Source organism: Pseudorca crassidens, chromosome 5 (genome assembly GCF_039906515.1).
Source record: "Pseudorca crassidens isolate mPseCra1 chromosome 5, mPseCra1.hap1, whole genome shotgun sequence".
Lineage (NCBI taxonomy): Eukaryota > Metazoa > Chordata > Mammalia > Artiodactyla > Delphinidae > Pseudorca > Pseudorca crassidens.
The window spans coordinates 18,546,526-18,564,099 of record NC_090300.1 but is presented as its reverse complement, the minus strand read 5'-3'; the positions used below and the strand labels follow the sequence as shown (position 1 = coordinate 18,564,099).

Here is a 17,574-nt window from a genome sequence, read left to right as displayed (position 1 = left end):
TGGGTCATAAACTGACAAATTTAAAGGAACAAATCATACAAAGTATGTTTTCCAACCAGCATAAAAGAATCAAACTAGAAATTAACAACAGAACCACCACAGGAAAATCTTCAAACACTTGGAAATTAAACAGCACGCTCAATTTGTGGATCAAAGAGGTAAATATATAAAGAAATAAAAAACACACTGACTGAATGCCCTGAGAATACATCAAAACATGTAGTTGGCAGCTAAAGCAGTTCTTAGGAATTTATGGCACTAAAACACTTAAATACAGAGAAAATCAATGAAACAAAGAGCCTAGTTCTTTGAAAAGACGAACACAATTGATACACCTTTTAGCAAGACCAAAAAAGAGACTGTCCCTGTCAAGAATGAAACAGCACATATTGTTACAGATTCCAGAGATATAAAAGGGTTAAGAGGATATTCAAGCAACTCGACATAAATTTAACAACTTAGATAAAATGGGCCAATTCACTGAAAACCACAAACTACCAAAACTCTGAGCAGTCTTAAAGGTTGGCTCTGCAGTGCTTCCACATCAGCCGTCTTCCTTCGCTCCCATGCCTTGACCCACACCAGAAATGTTTTGTATTATGCCCTATTCATCATCTCATGGTGGATGTGCAACCTCCTGACATCATGGACCCCTAAAACTGGTGCTTTTCTCTTCTGGCACTTGGTAACGGTGGCTTAACTCTTGCCACTGTACTAGCCAATTGAAGAGTGGCACATTTTGCCATTTTAAAGGTCAATGAACTTAAAATTTTCTGCAGCTCTAAAATTCATAAAGAATAATCCTTTTTCTTTTTAATCAGATATATCCCTAAACCCCCAATTACTTAACATATGAGGTGGGAAATCAAAACACACATATAAGTATATAAGACAACCAAGGAAAATGGCAAGTAAGCACATGAAATATGCTCATCAATGATTATTATATTCAATAGAAATAAAAAACAAAACCACAACAAACTATGAGACTCCACATCCGTTAAAGGCAAAAATTAAACAAAACAACAAATAACTAAAAATACCCAAGTACTGGTGAGAACTTGGAACACCTGGAACCATACTATATGGAGGGTGGGTGTATAAAACATGGTATACCCACTCTGTAAGTCAGGTTGGCAATTTCTTATATGACACAACAATCCTAATCATAGGTATTTACCCAAGAGAAATGAAAACATCTATCTACACATAGACCTGTATACACATATTCATAGCAGCTTTATTTATAATAGCAAAAACACTGAAAATAACTAAGTCCATCAACAGGTGAATAAACAAGCTATGGTACAACCATACAATGCAATACTAAATAAAAAATGAACTAACTTCTGATATACACAGCAACATAAATATCTGAAAAGCATTATGTTAAGTGAAAGAAGCTGGACACAAAAGACTACATATGGTTCCATTTATTTGAAATTCTAGAAAAGGCAAAACTAGTGGCCAAATGGTTGCCAGTGGGAGCAGGGGATTGACTGTAAGGGGAAAAAGGGAGATTCTTAGGTGACAGGAATGTTCTATATCAAGATTGTGGTGATAGCAATTACATGACTTTATACATTTGACAAAATTCACAGAATTATACTTGGGTAACTTTATTATATATAAAATAATATCTTAAACCTTATTAAAAAAGAGTTTGTAACAGCGGTAACATTTTTTTTATATGTTGCACTTCCAGATACTCTATAATGAATATGTACTTTAAAAATCAGAATAAAAATGCCATGTAAAAACAATTAGCATATTATAAATATATTACACTACATGATCACAGTTACTTAAAAATATACACAGACTCAGAGCTAAAAGAGGGGAAGGAAAATTACCATTTACTTTGGGTAACAGAGTACGAAAATAAATTCTTCCTACAGCTCTTCTATGATTTCTAACTTGTAGGGTGGACCTTGTTTTGAAAATGAAGACGTGAAAATCACTTGCAATATTGGTATAAATGTATCTAGAGCTTTTGCCCAAGTTAATGAATTAGGAAGGTGTCGCATGGACTCACTTTTCGAAGACACTTCGTAAAGATTATCCAGTGGTTTATTTCTTGTTTTGTTTTTCTGTAAGTTTCTCTTTCAGGGTCATTTTTTTTAAGAGTTATCCTTGGTACCACTCAGAATGGTGAGGCAAATAGTTTTCTTCGTAATTTAGTATCTTATTCTTTAAAACTACCAAATAGCAGATAGTTCTGAGACCTGGAATACATTTTTCACTAAGTAACACCCTATTCTGTAAACAAAAGAAAAACATAAATAGCACCTTCAGGCAAAATTTCCATCTTGACTGGCTATAGAGAAGACATAAATTGGAGGTGATAATAACTCCTCTGATCTCTCTGAATAGCTCATCTGTTAAACAGTTCTGCAGGAACATTTTCCCCATTTATGGAGATTAAATATTTGTCTATGAACATGCAGCCAATTAACTAGTAATCTGTTTTTACAGATTTTTAAAATGCTTTCTGCCGAGACCGTTTTGGCCAACTGACTGAATTTAAACTGGATAGTAAAAGCAAGCCAAAAAAAAAAAAAAGCACAAACATAAAAACAAACGTTCTTATAGAATAGGACCTAATTATCACCTTCAGTTTAGGGGCAAAACTAATATGCCACAAAATGACCCAGTATAAGAATTCAGTGAGAGGCAGATCACTTTTGGGATACTAGCCAAGAGAATGGACTTAGAACACACAAATACATTCAAAACCCTAGAAGGCAATGATAGGTTGACATACATTCCCAGAAATGGAAGCAGTACCTGAACCAGTGCTGTTAAGATCACCATAGAATTATCAATCAACCCCAGTCATCATATGATACTCCTTTCCTTTGGCTTCTTTGGAAGGCACAATACAATCTGTAGTTTTTAGGGTGTAGCAGGATGATCTTCCTATGTCTATTTTTTTCCCAATATTTCCAGTACTACAACTTTTCTCAGACATAGGGTCAGACTGTTAGATCACAAAATAAGTGATAGAAGCCTCAGCAAACAACACTCAACAACGGATAGTATGTGTTTCAGTTAATACCTTTCTGCCAAGTTATACAAAAGATCCTACTAAAAGTGGCTAGAACAAAGAAGGGTTTATTACATCAGAATAAGTCCATGTGCAGGGCAGTTGCAAAGTCTGGATAATTCAACAGCTCACTAGCATTATCAAGGACTCTGGTGATTTCCACCTGCCCGCTGAGCCAACCTTGTGATCCTAAGAGGGTTGCAGCAGCTCCAAGTGCCAGAGTCAGACAAAACAATGTTCAAAGGAGGAACACAGAATTTCCTTCTTTAAGTCTATTAGTGAGGAAAATCTTCTCAGATGCCCCCTTGCAGATCTCTTCTCAGCTTCCATTAGCCAGGACAGGCTCACATATTCATGCCTCATCAGTTACTTATAAGGAGAAAAAGACCATGCATGATTGGCTTAGAACAATCCAATTCACCCTTGGGGAAGAGGGTCCAACATCCCTGGGAACAAGGCTGCACAGAGGAGGGGACACATGAACAAGCAACCAGGAAGGGAGGGACAAAATGGTTGTTGGATAGCAACCAACAGTATTTGTCAAAATCTGACAGGGCTAAAAACATACAGTACATGTCACACTAGCTTCCACTGGCTGAGAGGGTAAAGTAGCACTCAGAGCATGGGGAAGAAAAGTCTAACATAATGGATTGTTTAAAAAAATGTTTCAAATAATAACTGTAACTAAGTACACAATACATGCCAGACACTAGTCTATGCACTTTACATATGAAAACATATTTAATCCTCATAATTGTTACCTGTATTTTACAGATAAGGAAAAGGAAACAGAGAGAAGCCAAGTAATTTGCCTAAGATACGTGGTAAGTGATGGAGCTAAAATTTGAACTTAGATAGGCTCTAGACCCATGCTCTCAATTGCTACCTTACACTGCACAGGGTGATGTAAAAGTGGTACAAATATATTCTAAGATAAAAAACCATCAGATAAACCAAGGGATAGGTGGAGATGCAGAAAGCAACCCAAAAAGCTAGCCGAGATTTACACACTGTACATTTTATTAAATACTGGGCTTTATTACAACAAATTAATTTACTTCTGATAGAAGTTTCATTAGAAGAAATGTGGATGTGTTCAAATTCTTATTTGATACTGCTTTTTGGCTAACCATTCTATTTTTACTGATTCTATACTCAGTCATTATGGGCAGAGAGATTAATCTTTCATAACAGAACAAAGGAATTTCTCAAGTGGTACAACATTCAAAATATATGAGGAATACTCTCAAAATGTGGACATGACCACTACAGAGTAACTTTTTTATGGTATATTTATAATAGCTACAGATGACACTGTTAACTCATGCACATTAAGTCTTTATTTACTACCTACTGAAGGTTTCTACCTTACACATGAAAATTATTCATGTCCTGGGGTTTGACATCTACTCAAAAGTTAAACCATGATGGAAAATGGCTATCAAACTGGCTTTTCAGGGCACCACAGAAAAGCCATCAGCTGTAATATCCATCCTGAAATCGTGGTGGCAAGTTCCTGGGAGTTGCTTTTTCCTGTGTTTTGAGCAAGTCTATAATAGCTGAGAGTACTGCACAGTCTCTGGATTTAGTGTCCTTCCAGTCTACAGGATGGGGACTTTCAATCTTCTCTTGCAGAAGGATATCTAGTTCCTTTCTTAATTCCTGAAGTTGGAAAAATTATACATGTTCAACAAAGGCAGATGTACTATCAAACAATGTAATAAATGAAAGTGACTTCAGCTGGTACAAGAAATTTAATAAGCTATTATACAAAAAGACTGAAATATCTAATGAGCAACTAACTAAAGTGTGGTTATGAGTAGCCAACTTAAGTAAAAAAATTCAAACTTTTATCACATTGAGCCATTTAGAATGGTTGGTCTGTAACTATCTCAAAAACCAATTCAGAAAAACTATGAATCAATTTCTCAGCACAATTTCCTCTGTTGAAATAAAGCAAGAAATATTTAACGTAACATGTATAACACTTGGAAGAACAAAACCACAAGACCACATACTAACTTGTATGCAGAATCAAAGACAATCATGTAAAGTCAGTCACCTTAACAAGATGGGCAATTCTTGCTGGAGACTGAAAGATAATCCATTCATCTACAGCAATAGTCTCCTGATCATTATCCTTCTGAATGGAAATATCACCTCCAAAGAACAAGAGACAGTATGGAGAAACTTCTGTGCAGTCATACAAGTATATCTATAATGAGAATTAAGGCAAATAAATACATTAAGGAGTCTGAAAGAATTATTGTCACATTAACTCAATAATATCACTAGTATCAATCTATTAGTGCTTTCCTTCTAAAACAGGTATTATCCTTTTAGTGTAATTACAGAGACTAAATTTGAAGAAATACCATTTAAACAAGTCATTCTTACTTCAGAGAACAAAGGAGTTTTATATTTTTGTTTCAATTTAATCAATAGCACTGTTCTGTAAACAAAATATTGCCTAAGTGATAAAACCAAAACACTAATGTAGCTGAAGTTCTTTTTATTTATATATTAACAGAATTCCCACTTAATATTCTGACCAATACTTGTATATTGACAGGCCAACAAAATTCTCTGAAAAGTATAAACTCTTATATACCATAAGATGCCAGTATGTCTTGAAAGCAGGCTCTGAAAGAAAATTATGCAAATCAAATAACCATCCCAATTAATTAAAATACAAAGATACATCATGACAGATCTGCACATTAAAAGTATAGGTTATCTGCTTAAAGAAGGTATAAGTCATGTCATAAAAAAAATTTTTTTAAAGAATAAATTTTGTTTATAATTATGAAAACTATACAATTTTAAAAATACAACCAGACTGTTATTCAGACCCATGGTTACTTTATGTATTCACTTACACTACTTGTTCTCATCTTCAGGTGATAGATAAGCCAGTTGTAGTGAAACTCTGTTTGCTCCACATTAACGGATTTGGGATGAATAGCAACTAGTCCATCAGTTTTTGTGTAAACTTTCACCCTTAAAAAAAGTTAAAATGTAGTTTAAAAACAAAACAAAACAAAACTCCGGAGGATTCCAAACTAATCCCAGAATCAAAACAAACTCCACAGATGAGTTCAATTTATTTTTGCAATATAAATTTCCGAATTTTTGTTTTAATAAGACATAGAAAAACAATTGGCTAAATAAGAGTACTCTAAATCATACAACAAATCCTTTTCTTATAGGTGTAATTACTCAACATATTAGAAAGATGACAAAATATTCCCTAATTATGTTAGTATATATACTATACCAGTAAAGTACAAAAAATGAAATACCTGATATAATTCTAAGTGAATCAGACCAAGAGAATAGTCTGTACATTTTACTGTAAGTCATGCTACTGATAATTTACCGTCAATTTACAGAGTAACTGTGAAATGATCTAAAATTTAAAATGAAGAATTTTGTTTAAAAGGGAGTTAGCTAAAACTGGTTTTTAAAAACCTATTCTAAAATACGTTTTAAATGGTCTCACATTCACTGAACTCCCCCCACCCTTCAAAACAGGAATACTTGGAATAAATGTACACAGCTCTAGTTCAATCTCTCCATTTTTACGGGTCCTTCCTTTGATAGTCACAAAAATTTCACCTCAATTTGTAGGAGTCTTTAATTAATATTATTCAACAGGGAGATGTCTGATAGTTTATATAGTCAGTGGTAATTACAGAATAAAGCTGATAATCCATTAATCCTTCCTCTTTGTTTTTAAGAGCGTCTTTTTCATGGTTCTAGAAATCCATAATATGTCTACCAAAATCTGAATCACAGTCATGAGCCATTATTCAGAATAAAATGAGCAACTGCTTTTCCTCACCGCACAGTCAATTTAACCAATGCCATCCTGCAACCCTACATCACCAGAACAGCAGGGTTTGGCAAACTTTTTCTATACAGGACCAGAGAGAAAATATTTTATGCTTTGCGGACCTTCTGTCACAACTACTCAACTCTGCTAGTGCAGGTGGAAAGCAGGCACAAACAACATGTGAACAAACAGGCACAGATGTGTTCCAACAAAAACTTAAACTCTTAGCCAGTATGCCAAAATGTGCTGACTAGACCAAAACAAAGCATAAACCCAAAGAAACTACCTTTCTTTCATAAAGCCTTCCCAGGATGGCAGAGGGATATATAAAATGTTTGTATTTCAAGGAGTCTCTCTGTTAAGCTACCTGTAAGTTTAGGGATAGATATGAAGAAGAATTTGACAAAGTACTGATGTCAAAAAAGTACTCACTTAAAATGTGGATAATCCAACTACAGTGATTAAAATTCATGTTACCCATAATCTTCCACGTGAGAATAGGGTTTCTCAACATCAGCATTCTTGACATATTGAATTTTCTGTTGTGGGGGACTGTCTTGTGCATTATGGAAGGCCTAATAGCATCCCTGACCTCTATGTACTAGATGCTAGTAGTACATACTCCTCCACTTATAACAACCACAGATGTCTGCAGACATTATCAAATGTCCCCAGGGAGGCAAAATCACCCAGGTTGAGAACCACTGCACTGCTGCACTCTAGGCTATCTTTGAGGTCTATATTTTTTCATGTTTACAGAACATCCAACTTTTTCATCTAACATCAGTTCAAATATTTTATGTCAATATACAGTGATGTTTTATACGCCTAACAGAAATGCCATATAATATGGTCTTACAAAACCATAATTTCCCCACTGCTACTAGACATCTATGTTGTTTATAATATACCTGTCAAAAAACATTTGGAATTACTTCCTTAGAAAATATTAAATTCAAATATTCACTTATGAATCCACGGGGCCAGTGACTATTTTAATGACTGCTGATACATAATTCTAATCTAAACTGTCTTCCAAAAGCATGGCACCAATTCACATACCACTAGCCATTTTTGACTTTCAGTTTCTCTTTTTTCCTCACTGGAATGAATTCTTTTACTGGGCAAAAATATGCCTTATTTGTTGTCTCCAATTACAACTAAGGCTGACTCTATTTGTACATACATTTAAAGTTATTCTTTATTTCTCAAAATAGTAAAATCACCACAATTTTATTCAAAGATCTCAAGTAGAAAATTACTTGTTTTAAAAGAGAGGAAAAGGGCTTCCCTGGTGGTGCAGTGGTTGAGAGTCCGCCTGCTGATGCAGGGGACACAGGTTCGTGCCCCGGTCCGGGAAGATCCCACATGCTGCGGAGCAGCTGGGCCCGTGAGCCATGGCCACTGAGCCTGCACGTCCAGAGCCTGTGCTCTGCGGCGAGAGGGGCCGCAGCGGTGAGAGGCCCGCGTACCGCAAAAAAAAAAAGAGGAAAAAAATATCCTGAAACAAAATTTACTCTGAACAAGGTATAGCTGGCTTACTGTTCTCATATTTACATTGATATTATATTTCACTAACATTCTTTGTGAAAAATGGGTGATGAAGCAGCAGACTCCAGGGATGTGCTATGAGGGAAAGTGATGCCCATGGTAAACAGTTTGCCTTCTCTTCAATGACCAAAAGTAACAAGAATATGGCCCTATTATGAGTAAGAACAAATGTACAATATAAGCCCTGTTGCAGTAGAGGATTTCAAAAGTTTGAGAGAACTACAAATAATTCATAATAATCTTCAATGCTTACATTTTTCTTTTTTTACCCAAATTTAGTCGGATTTTAGCAACTTTGGGATATAAACCAGCACAGATGACAGCTTTAATTATCTTCTCATTATCTATTGGGGGTGGGAAGGTAGAGAAAAAAAAGTAAAATATGGATACAACTGACAACAGCAGCAAGTTATTTACACTGTACTTTCTGCTTTACCTGAATTTATATTAGATTTTGGATCTTTAGGATTTCTACTGCTTACAAATCCAGCTCCAAGAAGATGCTCAGCAAACTGCCCTTTCATGTTATGCAGCATCTAGGGAGCAATGGTAACAAACAGAACTAGAATACCTTTCACACAAATTGATAGGGGTTATAAAGCATGTACTCATAAATAAATTTAGCTTTGAGCTTTCCCTGCTTTATGAAACACTTTTGTAAAAATGTGATGTTTTGGAGCAGGGGTTGGTAAACTACAAAATTTATAAAAACCTGTTTTTGTCAATAAAGTTTTACTGGAACAAAACAACACCCATTCATCAACACACTATCGTTGGTTGCTTTTGCATTATAATGGCAGAGGTGAGCAGTTGCAACAGAAACCATATGGATTGTAAGCCAAAAATATTTATTGTCCAATCTTAAGGCTTGCCTGCTGTAGGGAATAACAACCGATGTTTAAGGATCACTTCAGTTTACAAAAAGGCTCATAATTTTCAAAATTGCTCTCTATCCCATATTTTGAAAACAAAACAAAACAGGAAAGCATAGAGAAAATAACCAACATCCATATATGTACTACTGAAAATTAACTACTGTTACATCCTGGCACAAAAGCTTAAGGCCTGTTTCTTGTGTTTATTTATAAGAAAAATCACTCTTTGGGTAAAAATGATACGTGACTCATTATAAAAAGCATTCAAGTAGTATAGCAAAGTACAAAAGAAGACTACCCTAATCTCAATACTGTCAGAAATATCATTAACTAAGTAAATATTGCAGACACTTACTATGCATTTATATGGACAGAAGAATTAGACAAAAATGCTATCCTAATAACGGGATAATGTAAATATAGAAGCTGTTTTTACAAAAGCATTCAAATTAATTTTAGTTCAATTTAAGGAAGTTAAAAAGAAATGAAACTGAACTAGATGAATCTTACATTCTTATAATCATAAGAGATATTTAATAAAGGATCCTTGCGAGCTTAAAGTAAGAGATTATGAGACATAAAATTGTCACATTTAAGTATATATCCCTTTTATGAATTATGTGACTTTAGTTTCCCCACCTACATTCTCTTATAACTGACTCTCTAGGTCATCTCCTGGTTTCTATCACCATTATTTTATATTGTTCAGGATAATAACCTTTATTCTGTATCCATAATTCCCAATACTGTTTTGCATTTTTCCATATTTAGTTTCAGTATCTACCACCAGCTGACTTAGCATGTACTCTCCATTCCTGAATTCTTTCTGATTCACTTCTTAATAGGCAGCATTTCATTGTCAGTAAATATTTCAAGATCAACTCATGGGTGCAGTATTTCAAGTGCTTTCTTGAATGCCTGTCATTTTTCTTTATACTTGAATTAGTATCTTGACTGGATATAATATTTTCAAAAAACACTTCGTTGGATTCAACCATCTTTTTTCATACTGTACTTCATTTTTTCCACTTAAGGGAAATGTTCTTACAATGTATCTCTAAATACATATTCAATTACTCTTAAATTTTCTATGTAGAGACACCTATTACCTTTTTTTCCATTGGCTGTAGTATCTTTCAGAGTTATTACCCTTCTTTTCATTCTGTTAATGTTTGGGCACTTTTGATTAAATATTCTAGATTCCGGATTCTTTTACTCCCGTAGATTTGTTAAATCTATGCCACAAAGATGGAGTGTACATGTAATGGGGGAAGGTGAGGATATTTCTACTCCCACTGGCTTGAGATCACTTCTCCAGTTCAGTGCAGAGTCTGAAGTCTGATGTGCATCTGCCCTGTTAATTGTTCACTTTCTTCTATTTCACAAGTGCCTCCTGTCCAGTGTTTTCTCACTACACTAAGTCAGTTGAAGATAAAAATACGTACCCAAAAGTTAAAGAAAAGATACTCGCTCTGAGATTTTAAAACAGATTTTAGGAGTATTAGTGAAAATTTTCAGGATGAATCATCAAAATGGTGCAGGAACAGTAATCGAGCCTCTCTGTGTTTTCCTGCTAAACTTTGGGCTCTTTTTTTTTCTTAGCCATTAGTTTTTTGTTTATTATGCTATACACCTTTTTTGTTTTGTTGCAGTTGATTTAATAAAGATTCCTTTTATGATTCTGTATAATGATTCAACTTCATAAGACACACTCACACAAAAGTTAAGCAAAAACTTAACTTTTTGCTATAGATTTGACTACACAAAATACATATAAGTCCCTAACCTAACATATGAGAAGCACTTCAAAACATTCACCATTACCTGCAGTGTGTTTGAAGACAGAAAATATTCCCAGCAATAGTCTTTTTCATATCTGAAACCACGTTGTCTAGCTGCTTCCCAGCCCTATGAAGAAAAGTATTGATATTGTTCCCCAAAGCAAAGACTGCTTACCAGTTTGTCTTTATTTTGGTAATAATTTCACTTTCTACTGATATTTCATTTTCTTGTAAAAAAATTCAAAGAATTTCCAAATTAACAAACTAAAAAAACATAAACTCCCCATGATCCTAGTTGTTAAGAGATAACCAAAACTGAATTTGCAGACCTTTCTTTACACAAAAAAGAGCAAGTTATCTAGTAACATACTGTGCATTTTACATAAAATAGCATCATTCTGTACATGATTGTATTAATCAAAATGAGCACTCTGTTGAACAAATTTCAATGCTATTATATATTTTCAACTTCAAAAATATATTGTTTTACTTTGCTTTAAGCTAGAGAAGGAGGGAAGATGGGAAAAAAGAAAATACTGAATGAGCTCAAAAGGATAAACTTTCCCATAATAGGTAGTACAGAACTGAGACTAGAACTACAGTAAAAAGATGCTGTCTCTATACACCAAATTACATTTAAATGTTGCAAAGATGGATGATAAATGTTTATCCTCGGATAAGCTTGTCTATAAGAGAAAAAATCTCTTTATCCTGAATAGTGTACATGACTATCATGCTCTATCAAAAATGTTAAATCTGAATACATGCATAGTTTATTAATGAACAAAAAGGGACCTTCTGTCATAAATGTCAGTAAGACAAAGATACAAAAGAATAATAGCAAATAAAATTTTAAAATAAATTGTTCACTTGTTCTATTGTTATCAAAACACAAATATAGACTTTTTTCCAAAAGGGTAAATGTAATGAGCTATCACAAAATTGAAAAATGATGTACAATTTTTTTCCAAATGTTCACCTAATTTTAGGCATTCTCATTTAGCAGTTTATTCCTGATAACTATAATACAGATTTTTAAAATTTAAAGATATTCCTTTTACCTCAAATGCATTCACAACTGTCAGGTGATCACTTTTAGTATCCTTTGCCAATTCCTTTCTTCTTGCATCTGCGACCTTTTCTTTTCCCTTAAAACAGATGAAGGCAACTTAAATTGCTCTGATGGTATATAACAGAGAATGGCATTCTAATAAAAAGCCAATGAAAAATCTATCTAAGAAAACAACTACCCTGTGTATCTAAAAATACCTGGGCTTTTACTTGTATCTTTCTTACCAGTGGAATCACAAAGGGATCTCTGAAGCTAAGACTAGCAGCAATGGTGAGCACCGGGTCGAGGCAACAGAACAGAGCTCCAAAAAGAATCATTTTTCCAATGTGTGGCTCAACTGGTAATCGTGCTAAGTGGACTCCAAGAGATGTCAATTCTTCTTGTTTATCCAAAGCGTTCTGTAAAGTAAGAGTTTATGTTTAAAACACATTGTAAGCACCACATTTTAGTTTGCTTAAGAAAAATATAATAGGCCACTCTTAAGTCCAAATGCCCTAATATTGTTCAGCTTTAGTTCTCTTCATCAAAACATAAGTTTGCAACATAAGTTTTGAGGTCAGCAAAGGTTAGAAACTTACTTAAACAGAAACAACTTGGCTTTACTATAAATGGTGGAAGAGAAATGAGAGAAATAACACACCAGTAAGTCTTCAAATAAAATCACCCAGTAAAGTACAAGAGTTGTAGGAGAAATAAAACAAAAAATGAGACACTATTACATATTTGGAATATAGAATGCATAGCCCCTAGATTCTAGTACTTTAGGAGACATGAGACAGGAGAGCAAGAGATAAAATATTTATCTAGAACCCCCCACAACGGGGTGACTTCTGCTCTGATTACCTAGGTAATTTGATCCAATCATCCTACTGAGCACAGATGGAAAAGCTGCTTGAAGACTGAGGAGTTACAAAAGAATTACAAAAATCACAAGTCCAGGATTAGGGGAGGGACAGGAGTCCAAGGAAGTGAACCCAACATTGGGGCATCTTTTCCCAGAAGAAGCAACATAAATCCTCTCTGGAAGAAATTACCATCACCCCAAGCTCCAAGTTTTTATCTACAAAGACCTCTGTAAATACAATGTCTAGTACACATTCAAAATAACAAGATTTGAACAACAACAAAAATAAAAAATATAACTCAATTGCCCACCCCCCCTCACTGGCAACCAACCACTAGTTTGTTATGGGGTGGGAGAGTGGGAGGTACAAACTATTGGGTGTAGAACAGACTACGAGGATGTATTGTACAACATGGGGAATATAGCCAATATTTTGTAATAACTGTAAATGGAGTGTAACCTTTAAAAACTGTATAAAAATGTAAAAATTTAAATTAAAAAACAGAACAAAAATAATTCAAATGTCTCATTAGACAAAGATCTCTACTAAACATTTATGGAGGAAATAACCTCAATCTTATAAAAACTCTTTCAGTGAATAGGAAAAAAACAAAACAAAACCTCTCCACTTGTTTTCTGAGCCTAGCATAATCTTGGTACCAACTTGACAAGGGACATCTGGAAAAAGGGAAACTAAATAATCTTACGCATGAGAAACTCAAAATAAAATAATGGCATACTGGATCCCAGCAAGATAGGTTTGTTTCTGGAATGAAAGTTGGTTTAACAATTGAAAAATCAATGTAATTCAATATATTACAAATTTAACAAAAAAAACAGCATAATTGTATAATCTCATTAGAGGCAGAAAAGGTATTTGATAAAATCCATTATCCATGCATGATAAAAATCTCTTAGTAAATTAAGAATAGAAACTTCCTTAATTTGATAGTTTCCACCAAAAATCTTCAAAAAACATGCTCAACGAATTTTTGACAGGTTTTCCTTTGAGAATAAGAACATAAGAGTGCACACTATCATAACACTTCTGCTCAACATTGTACTAAGGATCCTGGATGACAGCTGGAAAGGAATAAAATTGCAATTATTTATAGATGTGACTGTGTACTCAAAAATCTACATATAGTTATCAGAGTAAGTGGGTTTCATAGCATTGATGAATGCAAGGTCAACATTCAAAACCAATTTGATTTCTGTATATCAGACTCACAAGAAAATGAAAAATTTTGAAGTCTGAATATAATCCAGAAATACTACAAGCCAGATATAAATCTTTTAAAAAGTTCTATAATACACAGAAAACGCTGAAACACCAAGAGATTAAATAACTAAATCAATGGGACAGATCATGTTCTTGTTTGGTAAGACTCAATATTATAATTAAGGCAGTGTGACACCAGCTCAAGATAGAAATATACACCAATAGAATAAAGGAGAGCCTACAAACAGACAAATAAATCCATAGACACCTGATCTATGACTATGGCTGCAGAACAAAGAGGAAAAGGATGAACTTTTCTATAAATGGTTTCGGTCAACTGCTCTACATATCTAAAAACTTTGATTCCTACCTCACCTACACACACACACACACACACACACACACACACACATCCATTGCAGATGGATTATATAGCTAAGTGTGAAAAAGAAAACAAAGTTAAAACAATATATCGTCATGACTCCAGGGTAGAGAAAAACTTACTAAAGGACAAAAAGCAGTAACAATAAAGAAAAAGACTGATACATTTGACCACATTAAAATTAGGAATTTCAGTTTATCAAACCACTGTTAGAAAGTGAAAAGGTAAAAATATAGACGTGCAATACACAGCTGACAAAAGGCTCAGATCAAGAGTACACAAAGAGTATATAATGACCTCCTACAATGTAATAGAAAAACAGGCATCAATAATTTATAAATGAGACTATCCAAATGGGCAATAAGCATAAAAAGCTGCCTACAAATTCAACAGCAGTCATGGTAATGCAAACTAAAGCCACAAAACTACTACATACCTATCAACATGCTTAGAATAAAAGACTACAGGTTGGTGATGCTATAGAGCTGAGAATGCTCACCTACCACTGACACTGGTAGGAGTGTAAGTAGTTTGACAACTTTGGGAAATGGTTGGGCATTACCTACTGAAGTTAATCATACACATACGTTATGACTCAGTGAATTCACTCAAGTGTACACCCATGAGAAATACTTAAACACGTGCACCAAGAAACAATAAATATTGAAGAACAGTAATACCAGCACTATATGTAACTGCCTCAAATTGGAAATAACAAAAATGCCTTTCAGTAGTCATATAATAAAATACGGTAAAGAAATGAAAATGAATGAACTATAGCTGAAAGCAATAAGGCACATGAATCTCACAATGTTTCAGTGAAAGAATACAGAACCCCATTCCCCCTTGCAAAAAAAAAAAAAAAAAACACATCCTGTGTGAGTTCATGTAAAGTTCGCAAAAGGCCAAGTTAAACTGAGCTCTTTAAAGATGTATACTGGTATGGTAAAACCATCAAGAAAAACAAGCAAGAGATTACCATTAAAGTCATGATAGAGGTTATTTTTGAGCCTGAGAGTAGAGTAATTGGGCGAGGGTAGGAAGTTGGTTTTTAGGATACTGGAAATGTTCTTAACTTCTTGACATGAATAAAAATAAGAGTGCTCACTTTGTGATAAACCATTAAGCTGGACATTTTTGTTTTACTCTTTTACCCTGGATGGGCATGCTGTATTTCACAATAAGAAGTTTTTTTTCAAAATGTAGGCTTCAGACCCTACTGTTGGCAAGGATTTTCCAAGCCTTTTCACAATTTCGTTGCCTACAAATGGCTAAGTAAAGACTGGTTCTTAAATTCAGTTGGGAGAGGAAGTCATCCCACTCTGGCTTCAGACTCCAGCCGCCCTCTGGTTGTCTGTCTCTACCACAAATAATACGTTGATTCTCTGATCACCCCGTAGCCCTCTACTGCTGTTCTATTCGATAAAAGTCTGGAGGGGAAGAGAGGTCAGGAGTAAAACCGCACTGCTCCCTAAAATACCAGTAACCTCACTAAATCTAATCCAAATTCCAACAAAGATGGTCAGATAAGTTACAATGCTTTTCATTTAAACAACTTAATACTCACATTAAGAGCTTATTTTTACATGGACCAAATTCTCAAATTTATCTACATGGATGGGCACAAATAAAATTGAAATACGTAAAATAGATCTTCAGCATCCTCTAGCCCAGTACTAACCAACAGAACTTGCAGCATTGACAGAAATGTCTATTTCTGCACTGATTATGTGGTAGCCACTAGCCATATGTGCCTACTGAACATCTAAAATGTGCAAGTGTGACCAAGATATTGAATTTGTAATTTAATTCAAAATTTAAATTTAAACAGTCACCTGTGGCTAGTGGCTACTGTGTTGGAACACACAGCTCTATTCTTTCTCTCCACTTTGGGTATTAACTCACTCACTAATTCTCTCCAGTCCTGTGCCGCTTCTCAACATGGTCTCATGAAGGGATGGCTACCAACTAAGTGGTCACTTGACTAAGACACTGAAACTAGTTCCTCAAAACACTGACTTCATAAAAGAATCTAAGGGAAAAAGCTGTAAGAATCAAATGATAGGTAGGGGGATAGGATATTTTGGAGAAAAGCCACCTGCTAGTATTCCTTCAAAAATAGAAGAGCTGCCTTTATAAAATGTTCACACTGTTATTAAGTTACCTGGATTTGACAAAAGCTCTAAAAACATTATGGTAATCAGAAAGAGTAGAATAAAGCAACCAAATTCATTTCTAGAATACAAATGAAGAGGACCAGTAATTGAAAGGTTTCAAAATTTTATGTAATTTGAAATCAGGCCTATAATGAAAAAACTTGTGTGGAAAGAGCCCAGTATAAGAAAACTCACAAAGGTATCATTTTATAACTTTCTAATTTATATTTCATATTCCAAGCTGAATAGCCAAAAAGTGAATCAATCTGGCACTGCACATTCATTGGCCTACCTTGCCACAATGAAAGTAAATTTTATAATTAGCTGGATTACTTACTTTAACACTCTAAGTTAGAATTTTTTTAAAAATCAAACTTACCAGTTCCATCAGGTGTTTTATGGAAAGTAACACTGCTTCATTCGATGGTGGATCCATTAGCCTACTCAGAAAGTAAGCAATTCCACCTAGCCTTAAAATCTGGGGAGAGACAAATATAATTAAACATATATCATATATTGACATAACAGTTTAATCCTGCCTGTGTCACTGACTCAAAATAAAGCATCAAACCTATACATGATTTTCAAGTTAGTTATTTTACCAGGATAAGTAAAAATTATATTTGTGATTCTATAAAAACATGTTTAAAGGCCAACATACTACTTTCTAACACCCACCAACTCTATTAATGAGAAAAGTAGCTGGTTAAAATCTCAACAAACAAGTTGATTACCAATTACCTACAAAATCAGGCAGCTAATTTTATCAAAATACATTAAGATGCTGAAAAAATGGTAAGTAGTCTATAA

The 17,574-nt window shown here is 34.4% G+C and overlaps 1 protein-coding gene across 1 annotated transcript in view; it reads right to left on the bottom strand.

The window, feature by feature from the left end:
* Positions 1-1,418: 1,418 nt before the first annotated feature.
* DHX36 (DEAH-box helicase 36) overlaps positions 1,419-17,574 on the bottom strand; it is a 59,203-nt gene continuing 43,047 nt past the window's right edge. Inside the window, exons 17-25 of the mRNA XM_067737460.1 lie at positions 17,144-17,242; positions 12,385-12,558; positions 12,150-12,236; positions 11,132-11,215; positions 8,869-8,968; positions 8,686-8,776; positions 5,926-6,046; positions 5,109-5,261; positions 1,419-4,708 (exon numbers count right to left, since the gene is read on the bottom strand). Of these exons, the coding sequence (XP_067593561.1) occupies positions 4,523-4,708; positions 5,109-5,261; positions 5,926-6,046; positions 8,686-8,776; positions 8,869-8,968; positions 11,132-11,215; positions 12,150-12,236; positions 12,385-12,558; positions 17,144-17,242 (1,095 nt within the window). The 3' untranslated portion in view covers positions 1,419-4,522. The remainder of the gene's footprint in view (positions 4,709-5,108; positions 5,262-5,925; positions 6,047-8,685; positions 8,777-8,868; positions 8,969-11,131; positions 11,216-12,149; positions 12,237-12,384; positions 12,559-17,143; positions 17,243-17,574) is intronic.